The sequence below is a fragment of the Microsporum canis genome, genomic scaffold (genome assembly GCF_000151145.1).
Source record: "Microsporum canis CBS 113480 supercont1.5 genomic scaffold, whole genome shotgun sequence".
Lineage (NCBI taxonomy): Eukaryota > Fungi > Ascomycota > Eurotiomycetes > Onygenales > Arthrodermataceae > Microsporum > Microsporum canis.
The window spans coordinates 1,929,224-1,956,508 of record NW_003299165.1 but is presented as its reverse complement, the minus strand read 5'-3'; the positions used below and the strand labels follow the sequence as shown (position 1 = coordinate 1,956,508).

Below are 27,285 nucleotides of genomic sequence, written 5' to 3'. Positions count from 1 at the left end.
CTAGAAAAAAGCTGGAATCACGAGGAAATCGTAAAACAAAAGTGACAACTCCCTTCTATCACAAGTCACAACTGAAAATGAAAAAAAGAAAGAGGAAACAAAAGCGTTCGAAGTCGGAATACCGACGTATGATAAAGTAGCTTGAACCACCCTACCGGTGTGAGGACCACGCCCCCATATTGCCCCGTGTGTATAATTCAGTGCACCGCCGTGAGGTAAACGAGGGAAGAAAGAAAGACGTGAAAGGAAGAAGAAGAAAACAATGCTCCTGCCGAATGGGTATCAGATAAGAGTGTGTGTGTTCCCGGGGGCAAAGTGAGTTTTTTTGCAAAAAAACGGGACGGAAAGAAGGGTAATGAAGCTAGACCTAGTATACAAGGTATATGAAGGATTGGGAGAGGTTGAAATTCAGGTCAAGGAATTGCGTTCGTGTGTAAGGAAAAAAATATGCCGTGGGTATATGGATCAAGCGTCGTGAAACAGGGAGTAGTACTTCTTCGAGTAGAAGCCGGGCCCATTAAGAAGGGCCAGACTAAGGAGAAAATAGCCTTGCTGAGTAATCCGGAAGCAGGAGATGTGATATGTAGATGCCGCCTATTGTAGTTTCGACTACTCTTCCTCTTCAGGAGAGCCGGAATCCTTCTCGCCCTTGTGTACTTTTTTGTGGCGCCGCAGGTTGGAAACGACGGAGAAATGACGGCCACAGCCCTCAACGTCACACGCATACGCTGTTTAATAGGTTAGCTATATTCTCAAAGTTTCAGACTAGAAAGAGGGGGAAATCGTACGCTTTTCACCGGTATGGCTGTACATGTGCGTCTGGAGAGAAGAAGGCCGCGTAAATCGCTTATCACAAATCTTGCACTTGTGCTTCTTCTGTGTGTTTGCTGGCACTTTGGAGCTGAACTGGCCCATCATCGACTGTGGTCCTGGTGGCATCGCGCCCATGAGACCGGATGGTCTTGGTAGTGTTCGAGAAGCAAGCCCATCGTATGATTCAGATGTTGTCGAGCTATAGTCTGTAACAGAAGAGTCGACTGATACAACTGATGCGCTGTAGTATGGGTAATTATTCCCCGATGAGATCGAAGAGCGGAAGAATGAGCTGATGGAAAACCATACGAATCCGCCGACCCTCTGGAAGAGCGGGGTGGGTAGATTCCTCTTGGAGTCAGATCCTGGCTAAGGGCAACCATTCCGCGGCTTGCATCCAAAGCATCGCCGAAAGTGCTCGGTGGGGGAGGACCTTGAGAGTGTGGCTGAGATCTATGCATATCTGTCAACAAAAAACCTCCTGACAAGTTTCATTTCCCGTCTTTTTTACCGCTTTTCAAGGGATGAGACCAAACTTACCCTGGGTGTAAAGGTCTACTTTCGGGGTGATGTGGGTGATGAGGTTGTTGTGGGTGATTCTGCTGCTGCTGCTGCTGTTGCTGTTGCTGCTGCTGGAGTGAATGTGCATATTCCATAGATCCGTACGATGTGGGAGGGAATTGATGTATGGGCGAGGTGGTGGTCGAGGACTGCTGCTGTTCCAACGATGTTCTGGGCATATCTTGGGGCATCACCAGGATATCTGAACCGCCATAGGTAACTGCAGGATAACTTCCGTTTGGAACCATGGACGGGGCCGATACGGGGACACTCGAATATGGCATGGAGAGAGCCGGTGGGAGTGGTCTCTGGACATCCTCACGCTTTATCGGGTTCGTAGGAGGAATGGAGGAAGGGTATGCAGGGGCAGGAGGGTGAGAGGATGGTTGCGCCGACCACGCATCGTTGAACTGCGGAGGATTGGACTGGACATGGTTCTGGTATACGCCGTCATACGCCATACCGCCATACTGGCGATGCCCATGCTCCAGAACCATAGTCATTGAGAAAGGTGTTGAGGGCGCTAATCCGTTGATATAAGAGAAGATAAAAGAGTAGGCGGTTGTGTATATCGAATTTTGGAGGGCAAGAGCTTTGCTACTTGTCCCTTGGCCGGCGAGCTGGGTTCGTATAATCAGACTCTCTCGAAGATATCTAGATCGACGGCTTGTTTGATGTTGACCAAGGAAGATCCGAAGCAGATCCGAGGGATGATGGCCTTTGATATATATCTGTTTATGATCTTTGCCCAGGACGAGAGAGGAAAAAAAGGTACGGAAAGGGTTGGAGGGGAGGAAGACCACTTGATATTTGTTTGATGGGATTCGAGAGAGAGAGAAGAGAGTTGCGCAGTGGGTCTCCCTTGCAAAAAAAAAAAAAAAAGCCCCCCAAGGGGGGAACCACCAAGAGTTATTGGGTGAGAAGAAGAAGTTAAGTCGTGTGGCTGCTCACGGGGCGATAGACAGCAACCCACGATCCCCAGCAAGGGTATTTTGCAAGGGTATTTTGCAAGGGCAAGTTTAAATTTTAGTGGGCAAGGGAGGGGGGAAGAAGCATCCAGTATAGATAGATATATATAAGTATGGGTTGATGGGGAGACGAGGTTTGAAGCTGGTAGACAAGTTTATATATCAACACGAGCGCGGCAGCTTAAGGGGTTTTTTTCCCTCTTCTCATGCAAAAAAAGAACGAAAGATGGAGATAGAGAAGTGGAGGATGAGATGAAACGAACACTACCCCCATCAACTATATACTATATATCTTTTGAAGGGGGGGGGGGAGGAAGTTGAAAAGATTTCTCCAAGGTCAGGTCGAACCGGGAGGTGCTGCTCGTAGGGACTTTCAGGAGAGAAGAGAAGAAGCGCAAGACGGTGCAGACAAAACAGAACAACGAGAGAGAGGCCAACAGGCATGAAATCCACCAGGATGATAAGAATTAATGAGAAAAGCCAGCAAAGAACAGAAAAGAAAAAAAACAGTGGAGCACGGGAATTCCTGCGAAGAAATATTTTTGATACATGCAAAATACTTGTACTTACACATACAAGTTTTCAGACAAGAAAACACATTTCCATACATACTCAGTCTCTATGTTTTCCAGGTCTCTCTACCTCTCCAGTTAATGGTTAGATGGCTAACTTCGATCTCCTCATAGGATCCTGCGGACATGGTGTATATGCCCTCAGCTCTCAGAAAGAAGAGGAAAACGCTATCGAGGCTCATCGAGTAGACGGAGCAGTAGAATCCTGGTAACAGAGAAGCAGACATGTCATAGTTTCGCTCTCGGGTTTGTGGCACACGAATACCGGCCTTACTTGTACCGACCGGCGTGTTCTGCCAACGAGAGCACAGTCAAGGCGTGGAGCAAAGGGAGGGAGAAGGGAAAAAAAAGGGAGGTCTGTATTCCTTCTGGTATGAAGGGGGTAACGAAAAAGCAAAGGGGAAGAAGGCCCAGAAAAAATGATGCATTACAGGCCGAATACAGACATGGTAATGACAGGACTGGACTTTTTTTTTATTTTACCAAGAAATATATATATGTAAAAGTACAGATATATTTCGTCCCAGAAGGAAGAGAACGGGGAATGGGAGGGACGTGGTGGATCCCCCCCGGTGGGTTCATGATGGGCGACGGGACGCTGGCATGGTCAGGCTTTGGGGGATTGGCTCTCTTGATATCTGAGGGTTGGGCACGACCCAAAGGGGCAGCAGACAAGAGCAAAAAGCACCAGCCAGCCAGCCCAGCAACAAGCACCAGCAATCAACCAAGAGCACGAACTGAAAAGAAAAAATGTGAGAGAAAAAGAAAAAGAGCCTGTGAAGAGAGCAAGGTTTTTTTTTTCTTTTCGGTTTTGTTTTTTCTTGCAGTCAAGGGCTTGTAGATCGTTTTTGCCTTTTGGTGGCTGAAGGAAAAGGAAGCAGAAAACGGCTACGATGGGAAGAAGCATATGCATCCCAATGAGAAGAGGAGAAGAAGCAAAGAAAAGGGCGTGGTGAGAAGAGCAAGTCGGGACACGATTTCAGTCTCTCTGAGAGTATACGGAGTATATACGGACTGTTGCTGGATGGTGAGCGTCTCTCAATATCATTTGCTTTTGCCTTTTTGCAACAAGGGCTAACCATGTCCCTTGGGTTTCGATTAACTCTTTAGTTTCTCTCCCTGCAGGGATCCAAGGGCGCTTCAAACCTTCTCTTTCTTAAATATTTGAAAAAAGGGCAAGAAGAAGAAGAAGTGTAAAAAAAAAAAAGGAAAGTCTCAAAAAAGGAATATGTGGTGACTCTGGTGATAACTTATGGGAACATTTCTTTCGTCACTTGAACTCTGTTGCTGACGCTCCGCCATTGCAGGGCTGCAAAGAAGCAAAAAGGGGAAACAGACGGAGATGGGATGGAGATAATTTATCCGATACAGATAAAGATCAGGTTGACAAATACATTCTTCTTGGTTGCTCGAAGGTGGCCAGCCCCCAAACGGACAAAGGAGGAGAGGAGAGAAACAAGACACACATGTCCTTTTTTTTTACTTCGTGATAGGAAACGTTGCCAGAGTGGAATGGGGGATGAGTTTACCTTGAAAGACCAGTGATGGAGGTGTCTGCTGTGTGACATCGACATGGCTTGCCTCTCTACGACTCTCCTTCACCTGTCTTGCAGCTGGAGGCGTATATACCATGTAGTCAACGACGCAGGCACCCTTCTCCAGGAGGAAGGGCTCCGTATGGCGCAGTCGATGGGGCACCAGGTTACAAGTTACATACATACGAGATAAGGCGAATTTCAGGTCTTTTACCGTATATGGACGGAGTCAAAGTTAACAGACATCATCTATCAAATTGAACACTCCTAGACGAAACAAAACATAGATCTTCAAAACCCTAGCTAATCATCAAAGAAGGAGAACGCCTTTCGATCAGATTCTATCATGCAAGTATAACGTATACATAGTATCCAGGACAACTATGTACCTTTCGTCCCCGATAGAATGGCGCATCCCAAAGAAAACAAAAGCGCTAATTAACTTTCCCCCATCAAGCCTCAAAACTATAGCTTAAATATATCGTCGCCTCGCCTTGCCGCAGAGAAGAGGTGTGTTGTACAGGCGGTCCGCGGAAGAAGCTGAACCGGAATATTGAGAACAGAGATTTTGTTAACGTTCAGCTGCTTCCTCAAAAAACAAAACCAAAAAAAGTGGACAAATCATATATCAACAACCAGTTAGCCTGATTGCCTCTCAGCAACATATTTAATCAACTGACTGGCAGGTAACCAGGAAATGTCAGCGGAAGAGGCGGAGAGAACTGCCCTTTTTCCCTTTATTTCCTTTTTCCCAGCTTATCACCCCCGTCCACTCATCAAACAAGGTCGATGCAAGATGCAGAAAGGATACGATCTGTCCATTCACAGTAGCGCGCGCAAGGCTGGCAAGTTCTTCTCCCACAGCTACACTAATTGGACAACATGGGCTTATTCTTCAGCCAGAGGAAAAAGAAAAACGTCCGACCTTGATGGTCACTATTTCAGCCGTCTTGACTCATGAATACCCCGTAAATACGGGGCCTGGTGTATACTATGATACCACATCGATTGTTTATATATTTAGCTCTGCGGATTTTTCGTTAGTTGGGTACTTGCATGTATGAGAAAGCCTCACACGGGAGGCCGTCGCGAGTACTTGCCCATACCGAGTGCAGACAGCTGTTGTTTGTCTGTTTGCACCCGGATACTCTGTAAACAACCCAAAGAGTCCACCAGTAAGGCGGAGGAGGCGCCTCAAAAGGTTCAATACTAAGTGACAAAAGAAGCTAGGAATTAATATATATTATGCATGTATATGCATTGGGCACTGTTGATTGCAGAAGTTAGCTTCTATGCATACCAAGGCGGCCAAAACGCCCTGACCTCTTTGTCACCTTGTTTGGTTTTTCGAGTAACAGCATCTGCAGGGATGCGATAGGCGACTTAATATACATATATGCCGTGGAATTCGTTCCATCGTAAATATTTGATTGGCTCCTTTCAAGGCATTGCAAGATGCCAAGCCTGCTTTGATACGAAAAAAAGGACCACGGAACCTCCAACTGGTCCTCCTCGTTGATAGTTTGGTGTTGGTCACCACAGTCCAATTCTGTATATACTTCCAATGTCTGAACTCGGAGAAGTCGGAAGGTAGCTGCATGGTCCCCGACCTCTCTCACTGGACATCGACATCCTTTTAACGGGCTGCGTTACTCTGCCAAGGGGTCCCACCAACAACTTCTTGTCCTTTTGTCATCTTCACATCGGCATTTCAACCGGTTTACGATTGCTGGAATATTTCAAAGGCTCAGGAACGGAAATGGAACGGAGAAGACTTAGAGTTGATGCCAGTCTCACATGATGGCTTCTTCATGTGCAGCACAGCCGACTTACCGATAATTTTTTTTTTTTTACTTTGCTTCGCCGTCATTGGGCTAAAAAATCACCCCACCCCTTATACGGGAGCACAGAGTATATGTACCAGGCAGCTTGAAGACTCTTGATATACATGCAGTTGAAAAATGGGGCTATGGACGAGGTCTTCGAATGTTGCGGTCAGTGAATTGGAGTCGACGCGGTATGCTTGAGGTCGAAATAAGCTACTCCATGGATAAGCTTATGTCGGAGCAGTGATCGTCCATGGCAGAGAGATCTTCCTCAGCGAGGTCGAGTGGGAGCTGTCATGGTTGCTGGGAGACAAGCCACGGTCGCCGTTGGTCTTTCAAAGCAATGTAGCTGATCTTTGATGTCTTTCGTCTTTCTCCCATGCCTTGATCGTCTCGAAACAACGGTGAGTCAGGAAAATTTCTTCTCCCAGGACGCCATTCCGCGTCTTCTCCCTCCAGGGTTAACCATAACCAGTCAGCCTCTTGAAGAAACGTATCCAAAACCAGCAACACTATGCTTTTTGGAGGCCACTTTTCGACCGCTTCTGCGGCCTCAGGTAGGTACTGCATATATGTATACGGAGTACAGAGTACTATGTACGACCAAGTAAATAGTATGTGGCCCATCCCAAGGCTGATCGACACCACTATGTTAATTTTTTAGCCAGTCTTTAGAGCCGCCACAACAACAAAGAGGGCGGGATCGAGAGCCCAGCACAGAGGGAACGTCCCGATCCCAAGTGTCTGGAAGATCGACCGCAAACTTTCAACTCGGGAGATTCTCTCCCAGAACAAAAGTGATCGATCTTCCAAATGACACACATAAAGAATGCAGAGGTAGCCCAAGGAGGGAAGGAAATATGTGAATCCATACATACTATGTATTGTTCCACACTCCACCTCCTCGCAGGCTCACGTCAATATCCATATTGCTTAACCATGATGACGGGTTTTCTTTAACATCACACTTCGTCATCGAAATAGGCGTGGTTGCACGGTCAAGGAGAAAATGTTAACGAGGCAAGCGTGGTATATTTTACAGGAGAGGGGATAAAATTTCTGGCCCGTTTTATTTACTCTCATGGCGGTGGGCTCCCTTTCATACTCATATGTGCGCCAATACTCTGTGTTCAAAGCAACACCACTTACATCGTGTCTACAACCGCCGAGGGGCTCAAGCGCACAGTTAAGCTCCTAATCCCCGAAGATACACATCCCTTGCAGCTTACCTCACCGCACAACGATCAGAAAGGCGGACTCAATCATGCAGTGACACGTACTTATTTGGTCAAGCTGTAATAACCGCCACTGAGAATTCCCACCCTCGAGGGTGGCGAGTTGAAGAAGCAGAAATGAGTTGTATCTTGACGTTTTTGATGCATTGTCATCTCCTAGAATCGATCTCCTTTTTGACAGATTAAACTCAGCGATCAATAGCAAGGATTATGTAATCCATGCTAAAAGAGAGAGAATAAATACATAGTAAGTTACAATACGAGATAGGGGATGATACTTACATTACAACCAAGCCGATGACATAATAATTATCGACGATGGAATGCTAAGCGTCTCTGGTGGACGGGAGAGCAACGCGGGTAACTTGAAGCCGAGCCCTTGGAACCCAAAAACAGCCATGAAAAAGCGCAGCGTGAGGCCATTAAGCGGGAAGGACTTTACATAATAGGAATCCCGAAAAAGCGGGCACGCACGCTTAAAGGAGCTTAGATGAACGCGTCAGCTTCAGCAGAAGAACCCTGGTCAGTGGAGAGTTTCCCCAGGATCACTACTAGCGTTGAGACAGGGGTTGAAGCAGCACCAGCACAACATCAGCAACACCACCAGTATCACAGTTGAAGGCGTGGAGCTCAGGCGTTAACGTTACTTTGGGTGGTCTCATCGCGTTGCATCCCGCGCGGTAGTTTGAGATTTGCATTAGCCATTTGAGTGGGGAGTAGAAAAAGCAATAGGTGGGGGGGAGGAGGATGGTGGGCAAAAGAAGTTGTTGATGGCGAAGTGGAACCAAGGCCACACGAGCACGAATTGAAAAAAGAAGATGCCATCAAACAGAAGTATGAAAAGGCGCAGAACGAAGCAGCACACTTACGGAGTGTTTTCGAGCGAGGAAAGGGGACTTGGGCTCGATCTTGGGAAATCGCCTTGCTCAGCCTTCATAATACGGGGTCTTTTCTTTTCTTCAATATCTTGATCTTGGCTGTTTGATTTTAATTGTGCCTTTCTTTTTGTCCTTTTACAGAAGGGCTTAAACTTCATGCCTTTGTGACAGCAGCAATATGCGGCGACAACACCAAGGGATCAAGGAGGTTTCGGTAATAACAAACACCACCAGCACTTACCACAACCTGAATACCCCGTATACTATATAGAATGCCATTGCAACACTTTATAGGCCGGAGTGGTCAATATGGAGATACGGGTACACAAGAGGGTGCTGGGGACGGTGTTCCAAGGAAGCTCGGTGAATCGTGGACTTGGAACAGCCTTAGAAACTGGAGAACATCTGCTGTGCCAAATTATACGAAGAGCTTATACGTATGCACTCCAATGTGCTAAGATGGTCTGCAGTTACTGTAGTTACTCCATACGCTAGGTGCTGATGGAATAGACCTGATCTAACAGGCGTATATACCCCGATATACGGAGTATGCTGCTCTCCATCTGCTAAATACACTCGGCACAGTACATCAACGTTGTAAAGTCGTATGTCGAGATGTTCCTAAAGCTTGGAAATGGCGTTATTTTCAGCCAAGCCGCCATCGAAAGGATCCGATCCTTGACCCGCCACAAGAGGGTTGGATGATATGGGGTGTTCTTTGCTTTTTCTTTTCCATCTATGCTCTGTATGTCCAGATATACATCATAATATGTAGACACAGTCACTGGTGAACCGTCATAGCATGTGAATCTTCTACGTGTGAGATAGCGTGCCAAAAAAATTCTTCAATCAGAGACAGCAGCCTCATCATCAAAAAAAATAAAAATAAAAAAAAAAAACTGACGGCCGAGTTGGTGTCTAATAAGAGACGCCTATACTCCGTACACTGTCTGTGATATCCAACATCCAAGGAGGTGTTTGAGATGCATTACGTGTCGTGTCTAATTGAACCTCACAAGGTGTTTATTCGATCACTGAGGCTTGGCAATAAATGGCTGACTCAGCTCCACTGGAAGAGAACTATGCCAAGCCCGAGGCATTATATTGGCCCACATTGCTTACAAATGTCCTGGACACTTTTTGCCTATGTATACAGCAAACATAGCTAAAGCCATTCAGGAGATAATGGCATACACAATTTATGCAAGGACTAGCTAGTTACTATCGTGGCTGGGCTGACTCAACAGACGCGGGAGACTATGTATGGGTAGTTTGCATCTTCTAGAGTCCAATAGTGAAGTCGATAATGTGTGTTTAGTTAGTGTATCTATAACGCCCTGTGACGTCGACATCAAAAAGGATTACACGGAGAAAATAACATGGTTAGCTTCACCCCGAAGCAACCCAATATCTTCTTTAGTAAGTTGGGGCTCCAAATTTGCCTTTTGATGTCCCGGCTAACGCAAGGCACAACGGTTAGTCGAGGACCTTCCTTGTGATAGTGGTTTCTTCAAATCCGAATCATCAAGGTTGGATTCCTAGATGCAAGGTTCTTTTGTTCGGTGAAAGAAGATAGAGTAATATAGGAAACATTTGCAAGCAAACTTCTTAGCCTATTCAATCAGTACCCGAACCCAACCATTATGTTCACTGGCAGCCTGTCATTATAAACGTTATATGACCGATTATATACTCATGGGTCATTGAACTATACTAGAGAGCACGGTTGTTCATAGTATATATAGAGGCGTCCCCTGGTCTTTCACTCGAACCGAGGTGTGAAACCCACCTTAAACAGCATTAATGTCTGAGATGTTCGGCACAAAAACCACTTGAGCATAATTTATAACCCACTCATGAACCTCATATATTTGCTCATTCAAAAGGAAGAGTAAGAAAAAAGGCAAGTTAACCTATATATGTCCCGTTTATAGTCCCCATGGAAAGGGATTGATTCTTCACCGCCGGCAGATCACCATCGAGCCTTGCCAGAACTCCGACGGCTTCTGTACCATCCCCATCCTCACCTTCCTTTTTTTTCTCCCCTTCTCCCATCCCATACCCACGTTTTGACGACTATCACCTCCCAAAATCACTCATTTGGTGGCTCAGATCACCATCAACCTCCACGTTTAACCCTGAGGCGATCACAACTCTCGCCAAAAATAAATAAAAAAAAATTGAAGCATTATTATTAATTTAGCTATCCTCAGGAACAGATTGTAAATCACTCTTGGCCTATTCCTAATCCCAGAACATGATCTATCTGAATCGATCTCTAACGTTAAGGTGAACAGGTTTCTCGCTTGGGACAGGAAGTAAAAGGGGAAAGAGATAGGTTACCAAGTTATGTCATAGTATTACCGAAATACAATGAAACAGAAATACACAGCAGCGATACTGTTACTTACCGTACAAGAAGGTTATCTCAATTAAGGTTTACTGTGGAGAAAAGCATGTATAAAGTTGGGTCCGCCAAGAGACTCGAAGCTTCGCTGGCGGAGCTTTTCCATCTTGCGAACTATACTATGTCTTCCTTAGTCTCAAGCAGAGCAGAAGAAGAATGATTCAATCAATAGCCTCCCCGAAGTGATCTTCCAACGTTTATTTCTCTCTCGCGGAGGATCGCCCTTTCCAAAGACATGGGTATAATTTATTGTAGCATTAAGCTTCGTTAAATGTCTAAATAGTGACGAGCCAAGAGTCAATAGATTTCGACGGGGCGTTTTCTCACTGGACATCAGTTTCTATATTTCCTTTCCCCCCTTTCTTCTTGGAGATGACATGTTTTGATAGAATATGGGTCAGCCAATTTTTCACTTTTTTCATCTTTCATTCTTTTGTGTTGTCTTCGTCAGTGACAGGGAGCTTGCCCAGGAAAACGAGCAATGCCCAAGAGGATGGCTCGGATACTCCGTATATACTCCGTATAACACATCCACATTCAGGGAACTTGAGTTTCGAAAATACGAGATTTAGGCGCCATAATAGGGGAAGAGGCGGCCTTGAGCAGTCTGTCGCCGCCAAAAAAAATAAGCATGACCATCTATTGGGCCCAGCTGGTAGTGGACGGCACCTAACCAGAGATATGTAGAGTTATATATTTATGTAGACAGAAAAAGAAAGTAGCACATCCATATATATTATTTATTGGTCGAATCACATCACGTAAAAAAGAGGACAAAGAACTGGGGGTTGGTCTGTTTTCTTTTTCTTTACATAATTCTCTGCCTCTATTATAAGCATTTTCCAATATGTATGGTTAACCAAACTATCCACAGTTTCCGTCCAGTCAGGTTGGGCGCCATGAACAGGTTACCTCCGATACGCAAGGCCTCCACGAAGGTGTGGGTGGATATAGGCATTTACATACTTATGTAGAAGAGACAACTGCGCTGGACGTGATGTCACAGCACATCAAGGAACCCTGGGCTGCGGCGCTGCATGTACAGGAAGACTCATCCGGAGAGTCATCTGCCTATGAACCCGCATATACATACATAAAGTGACAACGCCTTCGGGAGCAAGGGGGCTCTTCTTGCCCTTTTTACATATACACAGTTTACAAGGAGTCGGATGAACACCGCTTCTAATGCAACTCCAACACGGCACAGCCGTTCGACAAATATTCCATAGCTAAAGCAAATAAAAAAGAGGGGACCAAGAAAAGATCAAAAAAAAAAATCACAAAAATACTCGGTAGCCGGGCAAATGGATAACTACCGTTTTTTTTTTTTTTGAATTCAACGTCCATCGACGGAGTTCAGAGGAGCCTCCAGCTATTTTCAAACGGAAGAAGGGTCTGTGTCCATGTATGTATACGTGGACATCAAGAGATCAAGTACGCCTTGCTCATCCTCACTTCCCCGGCACCGGAACATAGAAGTTGGAACAGACAGTGCATTGTTTCATCTTCTTGGCCTCCTCTCTCGATCAATGCTTGACTCGTAAAAAAACCATAAGCTGGGTGGGAGCTCGTCTCTACCTGCTTGCTGTCCTGTCTTCCCGCCACCGCGCTCCGATATCCCTGCGCATCCTGAAACGCACCGTACTCCCAGACACTTCTGCTCTCCCCCCACCCCACATCCCGCCCTTGTTCAGCCTCCACTCCTTCATGTTCCCTTGCTCCCCTGGCTGCTTGGTTCCGCGAGGCCCCGGTCAGCGATGATGTCAGCCCAGCCTTCCCTCTTGGGGAAGAAGAGAAGACGAAAAGACATGTGGTGAACCGCTTGGAGAACTTCATGATGGGGGGGAGTTTTACAGCTCACCGACTGTCTGGTTTCTCCCGAGAGTAACCCAACTGGCTCTCTTTCTCACCCCTTTTTCTTTCGAATGTTTCTTCCAGAAACCAGCGAAACTGCAAAAACTGCTTGTATACGCAATCTCCCATTTACCCCATACATAGTACGGAGTATACTCACCAGGTTATCGCCCCATACTGAAATGGCGGAGAGAACGATCGATGATCAGCAAACAGATCACCATGTCACCAACTTGACCAAAGGAAGGAAATGTTCCTGAAGCATTCCTCTATTCTTCGATAAACATTACTTTTTCTCTCTCTCTCTTTTTCTCGTCCTTCTAGAGCCACTGAATTGGAAGAGATCGATCGACTCTGTTTTTACTCTCCATTCGCAGCTAGGTGCCTGGGCCTGAAAATCAACCCGTCACAATGAAGATCAAGTAAAGACAAAAAGTGATATGTTAATCGTTTTGTGGAACAGCCACAAGCTCACTATATACATAGTAGCCAACTAGATACCAAAAGACATGAGAATGCATGCATATCAATGTCAACGAAAGCTGCTTCAGCCACTGTCTGGTATAGATGTATATGTATACAAAGTATTCGCCACATATACGCACAACCGTCTAGATGTGTTTGATATATCCTTCCCGTGACGGAGTAATCCCCTCTTCCTCCGCAAGAATGCTTTACGCAGCCCGCTCAGAGTCAGTCACATCTTGTGGAACTCCGATATCCCAGCCGCCCTCTCTAAGGTCTCTCTGTAGGTGACACTGCAGACTTGAGGGGAAAGGAAGGCCCCTGTTTAATAATTGTATCTTGTCTATTCCACGCCATCTATGGATCGATATATACGGCTATACGCCCCGGTATGGCCGTTACGGCCACTGCTGAGCGCTGCGGATATTAGTTGAGGAAGATACAGTGCAACTTGAAGCCAGCAATGGAAAATGTGGCTCTCTTCCTCTATGCTATTTGCTAGGAACATTTAATGCGCCTTTCTTTGGCCTGAGAAGTTTACTTTTTCCTGCGCAGCAGCTAATATGTCCCATGGGAAATGTGCTGCGCCTCATCCGAGTTCCTGTCTATCATCGCGAGGCTGTTCCAGGTGAGGATTCCGTTCCGTCTTCCAGCTTATTTTCCTATCACTTGAGTAAACAATATCTGATACGTTACAAAGTACTCCGGAGTATGGCCATTTCTCCCATGGAACCAAATAAGTCAAAGAGCTAGTTTCGAGAAGTACTAGGCTCCTTGCTGGATAGGCAGAAATGGGATTAACTCAGAAAGAAGAGAATACCCCCAATTCTAACGGTACCCAATTGCGAAAGACATGGCTTTCTTATCAGGCAGTATATGCTACAATGCTGCGTTATTTATGTTGATTGGCCCACTGAAAGTTGGCTTGGTATGCATTCTTTGCTTCCATCCTGTGGATCCTACATTTTCAGTGTTAGACATGCGGAGTACGGGGTAGAGCTGACACTCTATCAACTGAATTTGGCCCGTCATTCCCCCCCTTCCCAAAAAGAGAGCCCCCTTTTCTTTTTTGCCAGACATCCACGCTCTACTAATCCACTTGTCAAAAGGGCCCGTGTTAAATGGGGTATTTGGGTACATAAACTATACAGAACCTCCGCCATCGTGCCTATAACTACAGGTGGCTAGGTTTCAAACCTCTACAGTGGCGTGGATATGGCTATTGCCCCATAGCCTCGCTGAGAACCATATCTCCCTTAAATTCGACGCCACATCTACCAGACCAAGCCAGATTATACGTCGTATAATTTATACTTAGCATACTTTGTACACCCAATACCCTATGGATGAGTGACGCTGTGCAACATAGGAAAACCCAGCTAGCCCTCCTTTCTCCACAGAGCAGGCGCTGGGGGGTAAACACGTTTTGGCAGCACATATCCAAGATAATGGCTGCCGTTGACGCAGATTGGATCCGTGATGTCTAACATAAGAAAAAGAAAGGAAGAAAGAAAGCGTACGGGGTACTATGTAGTATATAGCCACCGGAGGATCGTGCCTCTTGGTGGCGGTAGTAGTGGAACTACCTCAAAATTGTGTAGAATGAATACAGAGTATTCGAGGAAGCATATGAGTCTACGATATTGATATGGTTACAGCGGCACATCATGACATGGATTAACTGTCATCAATGAGCCATTGAACGCTGATAAAGGGTAGGAAATTTCATACGAGTTATTTATTTGGGCATGGCTCAAGTATATGAATTATCAGCTCCAAGAAAGGCCAATTATTACCACCTACAATTAACATCATGCTACCACTTATTGACTATTGTTACTACGCCTAATGTGAGAGCTCCTTGGTTCATCTTTGCGCTAGTAGAAACGTTGCATTAACTTAAAGCCAGAGCTTCCTCCATGGCTGCTGATCCGGCTCTACGCCCAAAGACAGCACCAGAAGTTAACCCGCTTTCTCCCGGGTAATTGCTATGAAATAGGCCACCCATCATCTCTCCCACAACGAAGAGTCCGGGGATCTGTTGGTTGTTGGCTGATGAGATGGCTGCCGTACCCAGGGTAACAGCTAGTTCTCCAAAAGTAAACGTAATGCCGCAAGTAACCTTCACTGCAAGATATGGACCTTGGTCAAGAGGGAGAGCCTAGTTAGATTTGGGAAGAGATAAGCTACCAGCTTGGGATTGCGTAGATAGTCCATCGTTAATTGCCGGATTCCGTTTAGCGCCGGGTGTCTCCTGAAGGTGCTAGTGTACTACAGTGTTATAGTCAGTAATCGTTTGATAAATGCTTCTTTATCCGGTAATTCAACACGTGAACATTTTTCAGCAAGTTCGGAGATTGACGGGGCAGTAATATGCTCAAAAATCTCTGGGCGGTATTCCTCGTCTTGTAGCCATGGAATCACCTGCCGGCTCCAAACCTGAAAGACGATATGACCTGGCAGTGCAAGGATAGCTCTACCAAATTTAGCATATGTGAGATCTCTCATATCCATACCCTCATCTACAAACCGTTCTCTTTCTGAGTTGATCCTTAGTCCAAGGGGATAGCCAGACTTGGTGAATTGATTTGAAAATTCACGACCACTTGGAGAATAGGGGCGTCCTGTGCTACTGAATGGCATACGCTTCAGTCTCCATCATGCTTCGCTGACATGTCGCGAATGGCTATCTCGAGACAATCACCAACATTGTAGGGGATACTGTGTACCTAGCCCTTATTTTATCTATGGCCTAGATACTTTGAACGCATCTGTGGGTTTGCTTTAAATCCACCAGCAGCTAGTATCATGGATTTGGATTTTATAGCTGCTTTGCTGCCGTTATGTTCAACGACTGCCCCTGAAGGCCTACCGGTGGTAGGGTTGGGAATCAATCTCTTCAAAGAGGCTGGATAAAAAACGGCGACGTTGCTAGGTTGTGCAGCAGCATGGTAGTCTTGCCACAGTCTTCGGTTTTAGGAGAAATGCCACCCCAACATTTGCAACGCCTGTCGACCTTGTAAGATTGTCGGTTGAAGGATAGTTGAAATCTAACACCAAGGCTTGTAAGTCACTTGATAGTAGCATTGGGTCTTAGATAGGGACGTTAGACATGTCCTGGTCTGTCCGTCCATCGGTCATCCGTAAAGTCCTTGACTGTGTGTCTGGCTTCATATCTATGATACCCGTTTTCTCACTGTCAACATTATTCACAATCGGAAGGATATCATCCAGGCCACCGTGGACCGTTCGGGATGCACTACCACTCCTCAGGACCTTTTCGAACAAAACTACCTTTCTCACACCATGTTCCGCGGCTGAAATAGCGGCTGAAAAGCCTGTATTTTTTTCCACTGCCAACGATGAGAAGCCACATTCCCGTGGGATTGTCATCTTCTAGTTTTGGATATCAGCTTCTATATTTCTGTCAACTAGGATCCGTTGCTTCACCAGGCAGTAATAGTTTCAGGGAGACTGCAAGGTGAGATTCTAATATCTCTTCTTTAACTGCTGTAGTTGGTTATGGGGAATATGGGTGAGCCTTCCAATATAACCGAGTCTGAGGTTCAACAGCCGTTTTACTCTCTCAGGCGGTCGGAGTGCCACTCAGCTTTGACGGAGACTTCTCCTCCGCTTCACAGCTCCACACTAAAACCGCCAACCCACCAATCCGCCAATGGTGTTTTCAGTATAGTATTGTGTAGATCCGTGTTCGATGGGCTTGTATCTAACCACCATCTCTGATATTTGGTATAGTCGAAGGTCACGAGTGCAACCACGGTCATGGTATGAGGGGGTACCAGGTGACAGTGATTAGTTAAAAAGAGAATTAATCTCTGGTCAAGATATCTATAATATCTAGGAGAGCTCAGCCAAAATTAACTGGGGCTGCCGTGAATTCCAAAATATCAAAATGAAGCGCGAGCCGTTCAATTTATTCTTCCTCTTTCGGGCATCCATGCTCGGCTCTTAAAACAGCACGCTAGTCCCTTTTGCTAAGTCACGTGGTAGCCCTGGACACCCTTTTTTTTCTTGTGACATTAAACTCAAGCTCGAAATCATGAACTTGTGCTGCGAATAGAAAGAATTATACCAAATATCATATTTATATCAAGATGATGATAGAAATAAAGCCATGATATAGTGCTAGATATTATCTTAGTGTGAGAGAATTGCCACCATCAGCAAATAACCCGGTTTCCGCCATATCAGCCCAGTTTTGAACCGCAATGATACTTCGCTCCAGAGGGCTACAATCCACCTGGCTTGCTTAGGAGGACGATAGAACTAGGGATATTGAGCTCCATTCTTTCGCCTCAGTGCTGAAAACATGACCAAATCTCATGATCACGGCCCGCCAAAGATCTTGGCCCGAGCATGTCAGTTTTGCAGGGCCCGGAAGATTAAATGTGATACCCAGCGTCCAAGCTGCAGTTCGTGTATCAACCAGAAGAAAGAGTGCGTGTATATTTTAGAGGTCCCAAAGAGAAGGTAGGTAGGACTGTGTCGTCCTTTGGAGAATCCCAAGTTTCGGTAATTGATTAAGAATAACGGCCCCTGCTGACTGAGGTAGGCCATCTACAGCTATTGTCAATGCTCTCCAAAATGAGAAGAGACAATTTGAGGAGATGATATTACGCCTGAAAAGGGCTTCTCCAGAAGAACGAGATACCTTACTGGATTCCATCCCAATTGAAGACGGCTCTGTGAAACTAAAGCGCGGTACGCCGCCACCTTTGACCCCCTCACCCTTGGGGCCCAAGAAGGTTAGCCGGGAAACAAAATCTCATCACTCAGATGATGATGGAATATCCTCTGATGAAGATCTTGATGTTCTCCCTTTTCTTTCTGTCGATGAAGGCGGCAAGGTGGATACTTTTGGGCCCTCCTCTGCTCTACAGGGACCGACAAAGCCCGTGATCTCAAAAGGATCCCCGGTCACTGAACATGTCCGAAACCAGCTTATAGCAAACGCAATACTTCAGCGTCAAAGAGAGCATGACATAAGGTGCTGGCGGGAAATATATGGTGTTCCGGTGGAGCTTGCTGTTCATCTCCTAGACCTTCACTGGAATCGGCAACACCATAGCTTCCTACTTACGTATCGACCTGCAGTCATGAGGGACTTGATACAAAATGGACCGTATTGCTCAGAATTCTTAATTAACGCGATTTTTGCCTGCTCCTGCAAGTACTCGCAGCGAATTGAAGTCCGAGATAACCCGTCTGATCCTGAAACGGCAGGAGGACGGTTTTTTGCTCGCTGTGACCAAATTCTAGCCGATCGGTCGCTTTTGAATTCTTCTAGCATTGCGACTTTAGTTGGCCTCCTCCTCCTTGGGTCAACTTATAATTCACTGGGACAGACCTCTAAGGGTTGGCTGTACACAGGATATGCACTTCGAATGGTATATGACCTTGGCCTTCATCTTGATTATAAAGCTACAACTGCCAATGCAGAGGATATTGAGATACGACGCCGCGTGTTTTGGGGTGCTTTTATCTGTGATAAACTACAGAGTTTGTACCTAGGACGACCGATGGCAATTCATATAAGGGATACACATGTGTCACGCAATTTTATGGATACCATGGAAGAGAAGGAATTGTGGACGCCTTACGTGGACCCCAGGCTGCCGTCTGAGTCTTTGCCGGCTCTGCCGGGTACTCCTACTCCAATCTATTCAGTTACAACATTCCAGCAATTATGCCTTTTGTCGAAGATAATGACCAAGATTATCAATCGGTTCTACGTGGTTGGGGCTACTGCTGCCAATGCAAGAGCTAGTCTACAGTCTATTGATGATGCCTTGATTTCTTGGAAAGATAACCTCCCATCAGATCTTAATTTTGAGCCTTGGTCGGAAAATCCATTGATAGCCCAGGCTCGTCCGGCTCCGAATGTCATGATCCTCAATGCCTTATACTACTCGTTAGTGATACTTCTACATCGGCCATTCATATCCGATGGCCATCTTCGCTCTGCCGTTGCGCCAGCAAGCTCTTGGAAGCGTTGTACTTCCGCAGCTAAAAATATTACAAGCATAGTCTTAGCATATAAGTCAGCATACACCCTCCGAGGCGCTGCTTATTTACTGAGCTATGCAGTCTACGTTGCATGTACTATTCATGTCCGCAACGCTGCAGCAACGGACGGCAATCAGCCAAGTGAAAATTCTTCTATACTCTCTGCAAGTCTTCACAGTCTAGATGAGCTCTCATTACCAAACGCTGGTGTGTCTAAGACAGCTAGCATTATTCGGAAAATTATGGCAGACAATGGGCTAAAACTTGTATCAGGTATCCTTAACCTCTTCAGTCCTACTGCCAAATGACAATTCTGCTAACTTTTTCTAAATAGAACCGGTTATTGATATACATTCACCATCCTCCTTGGATCTAGATGCCATTTTACGGATGTTCCCGTCCAAATCTCCTACCCAGGGCCAGCAACCAAACCAGCCTGAGGATTTTGATCAAAACTATGGAATGAACCCGTATGGACCAGAAGATTTACTCTACGGGTTTATGGATGGAGAAACAGCGTCTTTCTCAGACTTCACTAATGGAGCCTTCAGAATGTAAAGGGCATTTTTATGTTTTTCTTCTCAAGGGCCAAACTCGGCCTGAAGCCTCCAACTAATCCTGCCATCCGCTGTGTGCCTCATCGGAGACTGAGTCTCCGTCACACCTCTACTTAACCCATAACCTCGAGGGCCTCTTTGCCACTTCAGATCAGAACCTCCTGCGTTCAGTCAACTTGTAACAGCATCTATCTCTCATGATATTATGGTCAATTGCGCATCAAGAACCAATATATATGGCGCACAACCCCGGTAACCAGGAAATAAAGTACTAATTTATTATTAGATTGCAGAGTATGTTAAAAGGCTCCTACTCTTGTGGTTATGCCTAAGGTTACTAACTATACTTTCGACATAGTAGATCCAACAAATAACTCATGACACTATAAAATGATACAAAATCTGGAGTTCTTGTCTTAGGTGGGGCAATGGGACGAGAGACATTAGACAGCGTATTGATATACCCACCGATAGTTTGGCAGCCAATTTTATTACATTTAATCTGTTATCATATAGAGTAATGCTATCGTTTTAAAGCATTAATGCCTTCTGGCTGTATTTCCCATTATATTGCGTCTCAAATCTAATAATGTATATTGTTAAAACGAAAATTCGGCATTTATCCCAAATAACCTATTTTGGTAGCGGTTCATGATTTCACTTAGTTTCACCATGATGCCAGCTGCTAACATCCTAATTTGGTCGTCCCCCTTTGGTGTCTTCTCGAATATACCGCTTACCCATTCTCGCAACTCCATTACTTGCTCTGCGAATTCGGTAACTAACTGTTCTTCTCCAGAGGTTCCTGATGCAATGTTGATATCCAACACAGTAAGGAAAAGTGAGAGAATGGCAGAGAGGACTGTTGGCTCTGTTGCAACTGGAGAATTGTGGAGGGAAATTAGTAATGTGAATGCATCGGATGTTATGGTCAGCTGGTTAGCCGAGCTGGGCCCGATTGTCGATACGACAAGGTTAATAGTTTGCATAAAGAGCGAAAGGAGGTGTGGAACGAAAAATGGGTTATTGCCGTTGTACGACCTGGAAATAATGCGTTAGCATTCAGCAGTTTAATAGTAGAACATATACTCAGAACCAACTTATACATACGACATAGAATAGAGCATTAACCCGAATCCGCCAGTTAAAGGGCGGAAGAATGCTTCGAAGAGCGTTTTATGTAGATCTTTTGGAATCGACCTAGCTCTTCGCAGTTGCTCCCGTTCGTGCTTCTTCTTCTCCACTTCCATTCTTGACGAAAATTTTCGAACTTTGAGAGCATTTGGCCCGCTAAGAGTGTCCGCAGCGTTAAGGGCTAGCGGTTCTAGGGAGGTTCGGGTAATAGTCTTTGAAATAGCTTCAATTGGGTTCGTTTCAGACGTTGAACCATATTTGCTTTCAAGCTGAGGTGGGAGCCTTTGGGATGGGAATGATGTATCCGCAGAAGCAGGGAGGCTCATGGCCATATTATCCTCTTCCCTATATCCTGCGAGCTCTCGTGCAGCTAGGCCTAGGGAGATGAGCAACGAGGATCTCTGAGACTGAGATAGATCAATGTTGAAGAAAGCATTTGCTGCCCATGGGCCTAAAACCAATGGGCGCGCAGTAATAAGCGTGACCAGACTTTGCAGGCGATATTCTTGAAATTTTGGGGTGTTATATTTATCATGTAATCCAATAAGGGTAAGGGCAAGGTCTCTGATGTGTTCGTCCAGTTCCGAACCAAAAGCGATTTTTCGCCGAATGAGGCTGGGTGCCGTTGATATACCTAAGCTATAGCGGTCGTAATTGTCAACGTCGCGAAGGTACATTAGAAGATCCCTGATATATCTGTTTGTGTCAATGAATTTGTTAGTAACGAAAAAAACAAATGTATAATTGAAATTAAGATTAGACGCTCTTACACAGGCGGATTGGGTTTGGATCGCTGAATAAGTGTTGGATCCTCGTCGGAATCGGAGGCATCGGCGTCAGGTTTTTGATATGGGGTAAGATTATCCTCTTCGGATTCGTCCGATTCTGGTAGGGGAGATAATTTAGGCGTGACAGGCTCCGTATTAGGCTCCTGTCTTTTCTTTTGTTTTATACTTGAATTCCTCTTTTTGGTCGTTCTGCTATGAGGCAATGTACGGGTATTCCTTAATTCTTGCATCGAGCCAACCCTGTCCTGTATGTCCGATAACCTCAAATACCATAGCGCTTCCTCGCTATTCATTTCCGCTAAGTCAAATTTCAGGTAGTTTTCTGGTTTGTCGGTCAGCTTGGACAGAGAGGTGCCGACAACCATACCTAGAAAACGACATCGAGTGGATGCTGCTCCGAGGCGATTGGAAATTGCAGAAAGATAAGAACTTGATTGAAGAAGGTTGAAAAGGTCACTTTCTTCATGTCTGTGCAAATATCCAGAAGTAAGGAGAATGACTTGCGCATTCGCTACAAATCCCAAAACAGTTAGAATGGAACATTTGTTAAATGGAAGAAAGATTAATTACCTTCCTGAGCCTGTATTGGTGAGTGTTTAATAGAGAGCTTGTCTCCAAAAAGGTCAATTGATTTTGTAAATATTTGATAAAGGGACTCTAGTTATAGTTAGTAATGGGAAGAAGACGATACAGGGCAAAAGCTTACCTGTATCACAGCTGAAAGCGGCCAACAAGGAACGGCGCATTTGAATGCTAGTTATGCTACCACCTGTTCCTGATATAAGCCAACTCTTCAGGAAGTCTTTCAAGGTGGAAGCGTTTCTCGTTATTACGGAGAGTATGGCCGAGATATTAGATATAGCAGTATCCACATTGCTGCCCTCATCCCTTTCTTCAATGTTTACCAAATAAGTCCTTTCTAGGCAACGTAAGACTGACTCTAAGAACCTTCTTTGGTCATGTTGCTGCAAAACACTCAGTAAGGCGGTGAATTTTTCTGTGTCTTGTCTGTCCTGTTGGAATAACAGGCCGTTCAGAGTTTCATTTACTACTTGATCTATGTTTCAATAGGAAGGTTAGCATCGTAATAAACTGTTTTAACAAGAGCAACACCTACCTGGATGACCAATGCTTAATGATCGACTAGTAAAGGCGGCCAATTCCTTCCACGCCTCACTATCATCGAGCTGAAGTTGAGACACCATGTAGCCTATATTTCGTCCAAGCCAAGAACCATAGAGTTTCCCATTTGAGATCCATGCTGTAGGGGGGAATTCTGTGGATGATTCTGTATATTTAAGTGATTCAGCAGCTATAGAAAGAACTTTTCCAGATGCAAGCAAAGAGATGATCTCCCGCCAAAGAAGCTGCCGTTGAACCGTATTATCAATGAGTTGATTCATATCGGTAAAAAGCTGAAATAGTAAATGACTGGGGGATAATAGGCATGATAGTATTGATATAGTATCTTGAATCAATGTTCCCTTGTCGGATGTGGTTTTCTTTCCTTGGAGAAGATTTTGACTAGGGAGAAGGCTCCGAATATGAGCTAGCAGAGTCCCAATCCCAGAAGCACTTTTCAAACACCTAAGTAGTATGGATTGCGGTCTCCGCTTGGTGTCCGCTTGGTATGATTTTTCCAAGCTATATTCCATCCCCAGGCTAGCCCAGTGATCATGAATAGTAGTGGTGATTAATGCATGAAGAATTTGAGCTCCTAACGAGCTCGGAATAATGATATTAAAGTCTCCATCCTCTAGTCCAGCAGGGTCAAGGAATCTCAATGCTTCTAATACTGCTGATGTAGGGGCCTTGGATTTTAATAGTTGCAACACATCTTCTGGTGATGATATCTTAGTCTCAGGCTGGGGTTCTTCAATTATCGAGATCCGCGGAAGAGACGAAGATTCTCGAAGAGCAGAATCTGCAGCTAAGGAGTCTTCAAGGTTATCTGACGTTTTAACGACCTTTAAGAGCCCTTCCATGGTATTGGGTGTCGCGATATCTCACCGGGTTTCTGGACTTTTGCTTTGATGGTAATTGGAAGTTTGATATTATTGGGAGAAACTCGGTGCTATATATCAGATTACCTAAGCGCCATTATCGATAACATCACATGACACTATTTGGTCAGTGGGGTCTCGTCTTTAAAGAAACGTCTGGATCTACAATCATTCACGGATTTGTATCAACTACTGGATGTGCAAGTTCAAGTTACATTCTAATCAGGTACAATATCTAATCTTTACATTACTGCCTTAGATTGATTTAAAAAAATACTATTATATAGCTGAACTGTTGGTAGAAGCTAACTATCAACACTCAACCACGGATAGACTGAACAGACATTGTGGATATTTACTCTAAAATGGGCGGTTCAGATCTCTCAGGACAAATTCCTGAGCGATGGTTTGTCATTGCATAGTCTCACTATGATTTATACATTTGGTAGCACAGCACTAATGAGGTAGCAGGAAATATTTGCATCGAGTCCTGACACGTTCGGGTCCATTTAGTGATCCAGATTGGGTCCCAGGACCAGAGACTATTACGAGCCTGGAATCGTCAAAAATTTTGTAAGCTCTGGAGTCTGCGTGTCATCTAAATAATATGGGTATTAACGGTTACTAGAGTAATGTGAGAAAAAAACAGTTTATAGCCCTGTTCGTTGTAGACGTTTGTTAACCCCTTTAAGAGGTGCTGGGGGGCTTGGGTGTGAAATATTGAAAAATCTTGCACTATCTGGCTTTAAAGATATCCACGTGATAGATATGGGTAAGCTGGCCTTATCTATATCTGTGATACTCTTTGTTTCTTTCTCTCACACGCTACAGATACCATTGATATCTCGAACCTTAACCGTCAATTCTTGTTTCGCCAGGCTGATGTCGGTAAACCCAAAGCCGAGGTCGCTGCAGCATTTGTTGAGAAGCGTGTGAAGGGTGTTAAAATTACACCCTTTGTAGGGAAGATTCAGGATAAAGATGAGGAATTCTACATGCAGTTCAAAATCATTGTTTGCGGTTTGGACAGCATTGAAGCTCGTCGGTGGATTAATTCTCTGGTTGTGGGGATGGTTGATCTAGAAAACCTGGAGAGTCTGAAACCGCTTATAGATGGTGGTACTGAGGGTACGAAGCGTCTACGCAACCTTTTTCAACTTAAACACTGACATTTTTATAGGGTTTAAGGGGCAAGCTAGGGTCATTTTGCCGACATTAAGTTCCTGCATTGAGTGTCAACTTGATATGCATGCTCCTCGTGCTGCTGTTCCATTATGTACAATTGCAACTATTCCGCGACAACCCCAACATTGCATAGAGTGGGCGCATCAGATTGCATGGGGTGAGCGGAGGAAAAGTGAAGAGTTTGATGGTGACAATATGGAACATGTTACATGGATCTATCAGACGGCACTCGAGCGAGCAAAACAATTCTCAATCCCCGGAGTTACCTTTTCAATGTCTCAAGGAGTGGTAAAAAACATCATTCCTGCGATAGCTTCCACAAATGCTGTTATTTCTGCAGCCTGCACTTCTGAGGCACTCAAGATAGCGACGTCTTGCAATCCCTACCTCGAAAACTATATGATGTATGCTGGAGAGGAAGGTGTTTATACATACACCTTCGCGGTGGAGCAAAAAGAGGACTGCCCCGTTTGCGGAAATCTCGCCAAAACCATAGAAGTGAATCCAGAATCGACATTGGAGCAGTTCATTGAGTCTCTTGGAGAAAGGGCCGAAGCACAACTGAAAAACCCAAGCCTGAGGACAAAACAAACGACTCTATATCAACGATTCCCACCACAACTAGAAGAACAAACCAGGCATAACCTCGAGAGAAAACTTAAGGATCTACTTGAAAGTGGTGAGGAGGTTGCAGTGAGCGATCCAGCTTTCACTATCGACTTCCGATTTAAATTAGTTTTTCGATAAATACAGTGCAACTTGCTCATATCGTGAGAACCGTTAGCATGATTAATCTAGAAGACTTTTTTCCCCTCTTCAGAATTATGGACATTATCTAGGAATATGTCAACAATACTTTGTTAGCTAGATCGTATACAGTCATAAGAAAAACACCGCCCAAAATCAACGCCCAGAACGAATATGTATGGTATGCCCTGATAACCATCTAATTTTTTGACGCCAGTAAGAATGCATGTACATTGGTGAGAAAACCCGTGAATAAGCTGAATTTAGGCATGCGTGTCTGTGTTATCTGCCAAGGTAGCAACATTCCGCTTCAGCCTTTGGCACTTGAGCTTCAGAACCTTAATGCTTTCCAGGAACATGAGATCGCTATTGAACTGTCCGGTACTCTCGATATTGAAGATAAAATGATCCCGTACTCGACCAAGTTTGACTTTGCCCTTAAACTCGTCATGACGCAAACATTCCCTGCTGACGGTGTCTTTGAAAGGATCAACGACAACCGCCTTTTTCTCGCCTTCTTTTCCTTCGTAGCCACTACCGGGCTGAGCAGATTCTGCGGCAGTAACGTGCTCGATTCCAATAACACCCCTCGGGAAACAGCCTGCAAACTTGATAGCATCTTTTCCGAGAATAGGCCGTAAAATTTGGATATCAGGTAGAAGACGATATGATGCTGTGGCAACGGGTGAATATTTTGCGTGATCTGCTCCTATTCCCTTAATACAGTGCATTTCGATATCAATTTTTTGACCAGGCCTTAATTTTGCCAGGAGGATATCTGGGTTCGCTGATTGGATAACGCCATCTCCGTGGAAGTATTTCTCCTGTCGGCCTTGGGGTTCGAAGATGAGATCTTTAGCATATATGTGCGCGTTATTATAAAGCACGGTTGGATCTTCCTCGCTTGGATGTGCGTTGGGGTTCAGTTTGCATTCTTTTACTAATCGCAAGACGATGGTGTTCGAATCTTCGTGAGTGCTTCCACTGTCTGGGTCACCTTCCTTTGGTACTTTGAACCATCGAAGCCAGTTTATGCCTTCAAGGGAACCTTTTAGAGGGATTAGTCCAAGGCGATGGGCGAGGACTTCGTCTTGTATGACTGATGTGTTATTCTGGATGTATACATATTCGATAGCGAGAGTGGGGATTTCAGCAATGAGAATGCGACGAAAAGCATTCGCAATGGCAGCGTCCACCCCGATTAATGAAAAGGAAGCCTCGAGAGGATCATTCTTGTGGAATTCTATTTTTAAACCCTTGAATGCTGTATATTAGTATGATGTTACGAGGGAAAAAAGTAATCGAGTCAGGACAACTCACCTCGCTAAATTTGTCAATGGACCACGCATGGTTCTCACCCGGCCAATGGCTTGGGAAATCGGTCGCCGAAGGGTTTGTAACCGTCTCTGGGTTGATACCAATTATCTACTAGATATCAGCAAACCGGTTCACGCATGGACGGATATTCATTGGTTTTTTGGACATACCTTTCGCTTTTGTATTTCCTCTGGAACAGCGATTCTGGGCGCCATCTCGATGCAGCGAACGGGGTATATACTGTCTGTCTGCGCCGAAGAATCAAAGTTGTTACTCGTCAACGGCAAGCAAAAACCGCTTGTAGAAATAAAAGAATATTTTTCTTCAAAGCTTTCCAAAAAAGAAATTTTGCACTGTTTGGTGAGCTGAGAGCTCCCAGCCAATCAAAAGCCCCATATTTCGATTTCATATAT

General features: G+C 45.0%; 10 protein-coding genes across 10 annotated transcripts; 4 read left to right on the top strand and 6 right to left on the bottom strand.

Annotated features, from left to right (window-relative positions):
* Positions 1 to 609: 609 nt before the first annotated feature.
* MCYG_05824 (C2H2 conidiation transcription factor FlbC) lies at positions 610 to 1,871 on the bottom strand (the record flags this gene model as incomplete). The annotated part of the gene is made up of 4 exons (XM_002845909.1): positions 610 to 728; positions 789 to 1,054; positions 1,123 to 1,266; positions 1,354 to 1,871. The coding sequence occupies 4 exons, from the start codon at positions 1,869 to 1,871 to the stop codon at positions 610 to 612; spliced, it is 1,047 nt and encodes a 348-aa protein (XP_002845955.1).
* Positions 1,872 to 5,149: 3,278 nt separating this feature from the next.
* MCYG_05823 (uncharacterized protein) lies at positions 5,150 to 6,145 on the bottom strand (the record flags this gene model as incomplete). The annotated part of the gene is made up of 4 exons (XM_002845908.1): positions 5,150 to 5,318; positions 5,556 to 5,658; positions 5,750 to 6,067; positions 6,121 to 6,145. 4 exons carry the CDS (start codon positions 6,143 to 6,145, stop codon positions 5,150 to 5,152), a joined length of 615 nt encoding a protein of 204 aa, XP_002845954.1.
* A 265-nt stretch (positions 6,146 to 6,410) lies between these two features.
* Positions 6,411 to 7,092, top strand: MCYG_05822 (uncharacterized protein; the record flags this gene model as incomplete). Its single annotated transcript, XM_002845907.1, has 4 exons — positions 6,411 to 6,466; positions 6,536 to 6,601; positions 6,751 to 6,832; positions 6,940 to 7,092. The coding sequence occupies 4 exons, from the start codon at positions 6,411 to 6,413 to the stop codon at positions 7,090 to 7,092; spliced, it is 357 nt and encodes a 118-aa protein (XP_002845953.1).
* Positions 7,093 to 11,167: 4,075 nt separating this feature from the next.
* MCYG_05821 (uncharacterized protein) lies at positions 11,168 to 11,897 on the top strand (the record flags this gene model as incomplete). Its single annotated transcript, XM_002845906.1, has 3 exons — positions 11,168 to 11,460; positions 11,483 to 11,617; positions 11,681 to 11,897. The coding sequence occupies 3 exons, from the start codon at positions 11,168 to 11,170 to the stop codon at positions 11,895 to 11,897; spliced, it is 645 nt and encodes a 214-aa protein (XP_002845952.1).
* Positions 11,898 to 12,217: 320 nt separating this feature from the next.
* On the bottom strand, positions 12,218 to 12,778 carry MCYG_05820 (uncharacterized protein; the record flags this gene model as incomplete). The annotated part of the gene is made up of 2 exons (XM_002845905.1): positions 12,218 to 12,518; positions 12,657 to 12,778. 2 exons carry the CDS (start codon positions 12,776 to 12,778, stop codon positions 12,218 to 12,220), a joined length of 423 nt encoding a protein of 140 aa, XP_002845951.1.
* A 2,497-nt stretch (positions 12,779 to 15,275) lies between these two features.
* Positions 15,276 to 16,899, bottom strand: MCYG_05819 (tricarballylate dehydrogenase; the record flags this gene model as incomplete). The annotated part of the gene is made up of 6 exons (XM_002845904.1): positions 15,276 to 15,377; positions 15,443 to 15,738; positions 15,867 to 16,081; positions 16,106 to 16,164; positions 16,220 to 16,510; positions 16,762 to 16,899. The coding sequence occupies 6 exons, from the start codon at positions 16,897 to 16,899 to the stop codon at positions 15,276 to 15,278; spliced, it is 1,101 nt and encodes a 366-aa protein (XP_002845950.1).
* Positions 16,900 to 17,444: 545 nt separating this feature from the next.
* On the top strand, positions 17,445 to 19,699 carry MCYG_05818 (nitrogen assimilation transcription factor nirA; the record flags this gene model as incomplete). Its single annotated transcript, XM_002845903.1, has 3 exons — positions 17,445 to 17,605; positions 17,688 to 19,414; positions 19,476 to 19,699. The coding sequence occupies 3 exons, from the start codon at positions 17,445 to 17,447 to the stop codon at positions 19,697 to 19,699; spliced, it is 2,112 nt and encodes a 703-aa protein (XP_002845949.1).
* A 598-nt stretch (positions 19,700 to 20,297) lies between these two features.
* MCYG_05817 (conserved hypothetical protein) lies at positions 20,298 to 23,605 on the bottom strand (the record flags this gene model as incomplete). The annotated part of the gene is made up of 6 exons (XM_002845902.1): positions 20,298 to 20,739; positions 20,809 to 21,528; positions 21,603 to 22,131; positions 22,191 to 22,277; positions 22,327 to 22,512; positions 22,738 to 23,605. The coding sequence occupies 6 exons, from the start codon at positions 23,603 to 23,605 to the stop codon at positions 20,298 to 20,300; spliced, it is 2,832 nt and encodes a 943-aa protein (XP_002845948.1).
* A 383-nt stretch (positions 23,606 to 23,988) lies between these two features.
* Positions 23,989 to 25,555, top strand: MCYG_05816 (NEDD8-activating enzyme E1 catalytic subunit; the record flags this gene model as incomplete). Its single annotated transcript, XM_002845901.1, has 5 exons — positions 23,989 to 24,029; positions 24,137 to 24,196; positions 24,295 to 24,395; positions 24,455 to 24,751; positions 24,804 to 25,555. The coding sequence occupies 5 exons, from the start codon at positions 23,989 to 23,991 to the stop codon at positions 25,553 to 25,555; spliced, it is 1,251 nt and encodes a 416-aa protein (XP_002845947.1).
* A 263-nt stretch (positions 25,556 to 25,818) lies between these two features.
* On the bottom strand, positions 25,819 to 27,087 carry MCYG_05815 (DNA-directed RNA polymerase I and III subunit RPAC1; the record flags this gene model as incomplete). The annotated part of the gene is made up of 3 exons (XM_002845900.1): positions 25,819 to 26,811; positions 26,876 to 26,980; positions 27,043 to 27,087. 3 exons carry the CDS (start codon positions 27,085 to 27,087, stop codon positions 25,819 to 25,821), a joined length of 1,143 nt encoding a protein of 380 aa, XP_002845946.1.
* Positions 27,088 to 27,285: the final 198 nt, after the last annotated feature.